The sequence below is a fragment of the Seriola lalandi genome, unplaced genomic scaffold (genome assembly GCF_002814215.2).
Source record: "Seriola lalandi dorsalis isolate HSWRI2012SDOR001 ecotype SW California unplaced genomic scaffold, Sedor1 jcf7180002054984, whole genome shotgun sequence".
NCBI classification, from domain to species: Eukaryota; Metazoa; Chordata; class Actinopteri; order Carangiformes; family Carangidae; genus Seriola; species Seriola lalandi.
In genome coordinates this window covers 688,292-694,590 of record NW_019525533.1, presented here as the reverse complement: position 1 = coordinate 694,590, position 6,299 = coordinate 688,292, and the positions used below count along the sequence as shown (strand labels likewise).

Genomic DNA, 6,299 nt, shown 5'->3' with positions numbered 1-6,299 from the left:
AATAAAAAAAAAAAAAAAAAAAAAAAAAAGATAACAAATAAAAATAAAACTGAGGAGAGCCGGCGGGTGGGAAGGAGGGAGGGCGGCGTTCAGGCCAGGTAGCTGTATGTGTCCTTCTCTCCGTCCACTCGCTCCAGGTACTCCTTCTCTATCAGGATGTCGATGCATTTCTGTCCACAAGAGGGAGACAAAACAACAACATGAAACTCAATACACACCCCTGTCAATCAGGCTGATTATTATTATAATTATTATTATTATTATTATTATAAAATAATCTCTTAAAACACTCAACATAACTGGTTCCTACTGGATGATTTTTAAAGCGGTGCAGATAAAAACTACAGTGAAAAACTTTTTAGGAAATGACTAATCAACTGACAGAAAATTAATTGGCAAATGTTGATCTAAGACTAAATGAGTGTGTGTGTGTGTGTGTGTGTGTGTGTGTGTTACCTTGATGACTGGGACTCTGGGCTTGAATCGGGACGACAGCTGGTTCAGGACTTCAGCCAGGAGCTGCTGGTGCTTCAGGACCTTCCTCATCTTCATGATTCTCACTATCGCAGCCTTAAAAAAAAAAAAAACAACCCAAAACACGTTAACATGATTTATTTATATGCAGCTGTTGAGTCCAACAGACTAACACCCTGTGAATTAAATTAATTTATTATAAATGTGTGTTCCTACACCACTTGTTCTCTTACATAACTTCTTATAAATATATATTGATCTGTAGGTGTAGAGATGTGGACCAGGTTTAAATGTTTGGTTTCATCTGTTGCTTCAGTGTGTTGAAGAGTGAAAAGTCACCTGGATGAGGAGCTTTCGATCCTCCTCGATGTTCTTGTGAGTCGTCTCCTGCTCCTGTTTCTGCTCCGTCTTCATCGGGACGTTGATGTTCACCCTCAGCTTCTTACTGCAGGAGGAGGGAAAAATAAAACTTTAACTCTGCGATTGAACCAAAACGATCTGCATCACGTCTTTTATCATTTCAGATTTGAAATTCAAGGTTCATCAGTAACAAAACAAAACATAAAAAGAAAAACAACCAACAGAACATGAATTAGTTTCTCACTTCTTGTATCCGAGGAAAAGTTTGATGACGGTGTCAGGTTTGAACTCCACCTCGTCCACGTTGGCGTTCTCGTCCTCCAACACCTGACGGACAGATGGACAACACTGAATCTCTACGTATTAACCACTGATGCCTTCTCATCTCATAGACCTGAGACATCACACTGTAAAAGCTCCAACTTCCTGTCTACACATTAAAACTCAATTAACTCTTAACGAGAAACACAATCACACAAACTGAACAATTCTGACTAAAATACAGTAACACACTTTCTGGTTAAATGTGGCAGTTAAAAGTTGGAAAGTAATAATTTAAAGAAAAAGTCATGAAGAGTGAGGTCACTGTCTCGTCTACTACTGAAAATAAGATCAGATTTTTCAGACCAGTGAAAACAGGAACTTGTGCTCTGTCGCCATCTAGTGTTCAAAATGAAATGAACCAGGAGTTCTGTGTCTTTATATGTGTAACATACTATATTAAACCTGAACTGTCACTTGAACATGAAAAAATGTGGCCAACAAAGAGACTAAAAACTGAAGGAGCGTTTGTTTTACTCACCAGCAGCTTCGATTTTAACAAAATCTGCAGAACTTGAACCAGAATATCCTGAAAATAAAACAAAGTGATGGTTATTAGAGAAATTAAACAGTTCTACTTTATTAAATAAAAGTTAAAGGTAACTTGTATTTTCCTTTCAAGACTAAAATAGATTCAACCTTTTCTATGGCTTGTAATACAACTGAGTCCATCCTCAACTCGTTAATTGTCTTTAATGAGAATGGGTTTAAATGTCGTGCTCACGGTTTTGATCTGTGTGCTGTCGGTGAGCTGCTGGACGGTGTAACTGTCCTCGGTGTTGTACTGCAGCAGGATGGCCATCTGGAAGGTGGAGGCCTGCAGTGTGTACCTGTAAACAACAACAACAACAACAACAGGTTCAGTATGAAACTGACTCCAACAGCTCGGCCTGTTCCTCGACAGCTGGTCACTCGTGCACGTCTCAGCCAAACTCGCTTTATCATACATGCAGACGTGTTGAGAGGCCGCCGGTCCAGAAACAACTAAAAAACTAAAAATACAACAAATAAAATGTTCATACAGTGTAGTGACGTTCACACTGTGGTTTATTTTGACTCAGTCCCACACACACACACACACACACACACACACACACACACACACACACACACACACACACACACACACAGTCCTGCTGCTGCAGATACTCACTGGAGCACTAGATGTGGATTAATCTGCCACTGAAAATAGTCATGACTCGGCTAAAAAGTAAATACAGAGACTAACAGCACGTAACGTAATAAACAGACTCTTCAGTCTGTATCATCCAGTCAAACGCTCCACAGCGCCCCCTACCTGTGACCTGTACCACACTCAGACTGACTGTACCTGTTCTTGAAGCAGTTGGTGACCAGCTCTCCTTTGGACAGGTGATAGAGCCAAGTCAGCTTCCTGCCGCTGTGTCTGCTGGCGTAAAACGCCGTGAAGCGCTGATAGCTTCGCTCCAGCTGCAGAGACAGAACAGAGACGGAGTTCAGACGTCATGAAAAAGATTTAAAAAGGTGGAAATTAAAAGTTTTTTCTGCTGCAGCGGATCAAGTATAAGATCAAGTACAAACTAATTTTAAGCTCCAGATTTCAGTTGCAGATTAAAAACAGAGGAGTGAGTTGGTTTCATTGTGGGTTAGTGTTACCTCAGAGGGCAGAGCGAAGGTACAGGACTGCTGGAAAGGCCAAGACCCAGAGCTAAGAACCTGGATACTGAAGTCCACTTTAACGCACACAAGAAAAAAACAAATCGGTTTCACTTCATCACACGTGAGTTTTAGTTGCTGTCGTACACTTTCATACACTTTGGTGAATTTAAAGTCTGGTCTACGGCAACAAGCTGCTTTAACAAAGACCAGACACAGTTCTGTTATAAACAACTGGATCTAAATGCTGTCATATACTCATACAATCATTTTTATTGAGTCTCAAAACAGCTGTGTTAATAAAGTTTGTTCAAGTGGATCCTCATGGACCTGAGTCTGTGTTTTGTCACTGAATATGGGTCTAAAAATAACTCAGATCTGATTTTAAATGTGTTTTTTCATCTTAAATATATTTTAAAGTAGATTCCCAAATAAAAATAAAGTACAACAATGTGCATTTTAAAGTTTGGTCTCATACACCGATCAGGGATCAGCAGCTGTGTGGTGACGGCTGGGGGAGTTTACTCACAGTCCAGAGGCTCAGAGTTGGTCAGGTGTTTCTTGAACTGCTCGTTCAGGTCTTTACTGACTCCGATGTCCTGGAACATCCGCTGCAGTTTGGACGTGTATTCGAAGCCACACGCTTGCTGCAGGAGAACAGAGACAGAACCAGGTGTTTGAATCTCTCAGGACGCAGGAATAACGACAGTTTATTGTGGACGTGGTTTCATGAGGACAGAACTGTGCGACTTGGCGCGAGTCAGACCTTGAGTTTGGAGATCATGCTGGCCTCTGCGTCGTCGCTGGCGCTGTTCTGATGGACCAGACGTTTGGCCAGCATCTTAGCATAGAACTTCTGGAAAACGTCTTTGTCCTCGATGTACTTGAACACAACCATCTGGGAGAGGAAACACAGAGACGCACTTTAATGTAATGCCAACACGCTCAGCGCGGCCTATGAGTGTATATGTACTGACACAGAGACAAGCTGCCCTTGTGCTGCAGACTGAATCTATTATTTCACTTTTCCCAACATCAGTAAACTTCAGTGAATTTAAATTAAAATGAGTTTTGAGCTGCAACTAATAAAAGATCAGATATTAAAATACTAGTTGTGGTCACAGAGAAATAAAGATCTGCAGCGTAAAACAAAAACTTAAGTAGCTGCAATAATTATGTCATTTTTCAGGTAAATCCATAATGATTTGATTGATGTCAATTGAGGTTTTAAATACGTTAAAGTTGAGTGTGTATCTGTGCTATAAAACAAAACTCAGTACAACAGATAACACATGAGTATCAGACATAAAAACACAGGTCAGAGCATCTTTACCACTTGGTTGAGTGTGTCCTCCAGCTCCGCCTCCTCTGGGTTTTTGGAGCTGAAGAGAAAAACGACAAAGAGCGACGGTGAGATTAACAGATCGTCGAGAGAAAACCGAAACACAGCTGAGCAGAAAGAATCAGCTGTGAAATTGTTGAGCTTAGAAAAAACAGGTGACAAAACAGTCTCCACTCAGATCCACTAATGGGCTTGTTCTGGAGCTTTCTACCATCAGAAGATTAAGTTTGTCCAGCTGTCATGAAGCTGTTGATGCTCTAATTCTCTTCATATTATCTGAGCACTTGCTTAAAGTTTAATGTTTAAAAGTGAGAGTTTATTATTATTACATCTGTATTTTGAAAACGTCGCCTACCTCTTCTTGAGTAGAGAATCACAGTATCTGGCCAGCAGCTCAGGGGACTTGCTGGAGGACTGAGCCATCCTGGTGACGGCGTTGTTGTTGATGAATCGACCACATGCCTGTGAAAAGGGGAACAGAGCGTTTGACTTTTTTTTATCATCTCAGTCACACTTTCGCTTCTCTGTGAACTTCCTGCCTCGTGCGGTTCTCAGAGGATTACCGACCTTGTCGAGAGCCGCCACGAAGCCGGCGTCATTGTTGAAGGCAGACATAACCAAGGCGTTGTACTTCTTATGGACGTCCAGGGTGGTCTGGACGTACACTTTGGGGTCCTGGGAGAAACGGACACGTCTTTGGGTCAATCACAAGTCGACTTTTATTTTCCTTCATTTAAGAAACAGTCACATCACTAACTACAAAAAATAATGATGATAATTATAATAAATCATAATAATAATAATAATAATAAATACAAAATAATTAAACTACCTGTAAATTAAACCAAACTAAACTAAAGGTAAACGAAATTAAACCACCGATAAACTAAACTACAATACCTTTACAAACTAAAGTTAAACAACAAACAAAATACTGGTAAACTAAACTGAACTAAACCAAACTAAAAACTAAACTAAACTGGTGAGAACTAGTCCGTACGTTGAGCGCGGCCTCTCCACACTTCTCGATGGCGGCCAGGCCCTGGTTGTGGATGTGAGTCTCTAGAAGCTTCTTCAGTTCACCCAGACCGTCTGTGATCCGCGACACCAGGTTGTACATCCGACCCAGGTCTGAAACGAGACGGAGGAGGAGGAGGAGGAGGAGGAGGAGGAGGAGGAGAGCGACAACAGAGTTACTGACCCGTTAGTCATTTAAGAGACGAGCACCTCTGAAATAAAAACCCGGTGGTGACGTGAGGATCTGCTGTCAGATTATTCGCAGAGTTAAAAAAAAAAACATCTTGTTATTTTTAGCTGCTGGAGCCTTTCACCGCTTTAACTGACAAATGTCACCGGCGGCTGATTTAATCATCCGCAGCTAATTAACATTATGTCATAACGGCTAAAATTAAACTTTTGGCTGCTGTCTGGTTAATGTGCCGCTGTGCGTTCCCTGCTGAGGATCATTTGAGAGGGAAAACAATCGTGACACTGCAATACAAACTGTTCAACTTTTACTAATTATCACGAACATCTGAAGCTGAATCAACTGAATAATTCTGAATTACGTTCTCCAGTATTTGAAAATCAGGGAGCTCTTGAATAAGTTATCAAGCTGCATGTGGAATATCATCAGGTTAGATACACATTTAATCACTACTTCACATCTTCTGCTGCTCTTTTCATGTTTTAATGACACAGTTTTAATACAGAAAACCACAAACCTTCCCTCCAAAAATCCTGCTTTGCTTTTAGGGTTTGGATCATTTGTAATTAGCAAACAGTTAAACTGATATTAAGCAATTTAAAAACATATTCCAAACCACTGACTGGTCTGAATATGTTTAAATAATGTTAAATCAGCGTGAGGGAAATAATCGCGGGTTTACCTTCATTCTTGTCAGCGTCCAGCAGGTTCTGAAACTCGGTGTGGAAGATCTCCAGGTGTTTCTCTATGAGGACCTGCTCACACTTCCTGGCCAGTTCATCCTGGGTGGATTCATGGAGGTAAACCTGCACACGCCGCTGCTCCTCCAGCAGACGTGCCTCCGCCTGAGGATAAAAACCACACACACACACACAAAAATGAGCATTAACACAAACACAGTCTACACATACATGTCTTCAATTCAAGCTTATTGCTTTCTACTCACAGTTCAACTCCAAA

At 41.0% G+C, this 6,299-nt stretch overlaps 1 protein-coding gene across 1 annotated transcript in view; it reads right to left on the bottom strand.

The window, feature by feature from the left end:
• LOC111647272 (cullin-1) overlaps positions 1-6,299 on the bottom strand; it is a 19,353-nt gene that overhangs the window by 63 nt on the left and 12,991 nt on the right. The window contains exons 8-22 of the mRNA XM_023396879.2: positions 6,022-6,184; positions 5,133-5,263; positions 4,700-4,807; positions 4,488-4,594; positions 4,124-4,172; positions 3,557-3,688; positions 3,320-3,437; positions 2,791-2,867; positions 2,486-2,604; positions 1,880-1,985; positions 1,637-1,684; positions 1,079-1,161; positions 814-919; positions 457-570; positions 1-170 (exon numbers count right to left, since the gene is read on the bottom strand). The exon at positions 1-170 is cut by the window's left edge and continues 63 nt beyond it. Of these exons, the coding sequence (XP_023252647.1) occupies positions 90-170; positions 457-570; positions 814-919; positions 1,079-1,161; positions 1,637-1,684; positions 1,880-1,985; positions 2,486-2,604; positions 2,791-2,867; positions 3,320-3,437; positions 3,557-3,688; positions 4,124-4,172; positions 4,488-4,594; positions 4,700-4,807; positions 5,133-5,263; positions 6,022-6,184 (1,542 nt within the window). The 3' untranslated portion in view covers positions 1-89. The remainder of the gene's footprint in view (positions 171-456; positions 571-813; positions 920-1,078; positions 1,162-1,636; positions 1,685-1,879; positions 1,986-2,485; positions 2,605-2,790; positions 2,868-3,319; positions 3,438-3,556; positions 3,689-4,123; positions 4,173-4,487; positions 4,595-4,699; positions 4,808-5,132; positions 5,264-6,021; positions 6,185-6,299) is intronic.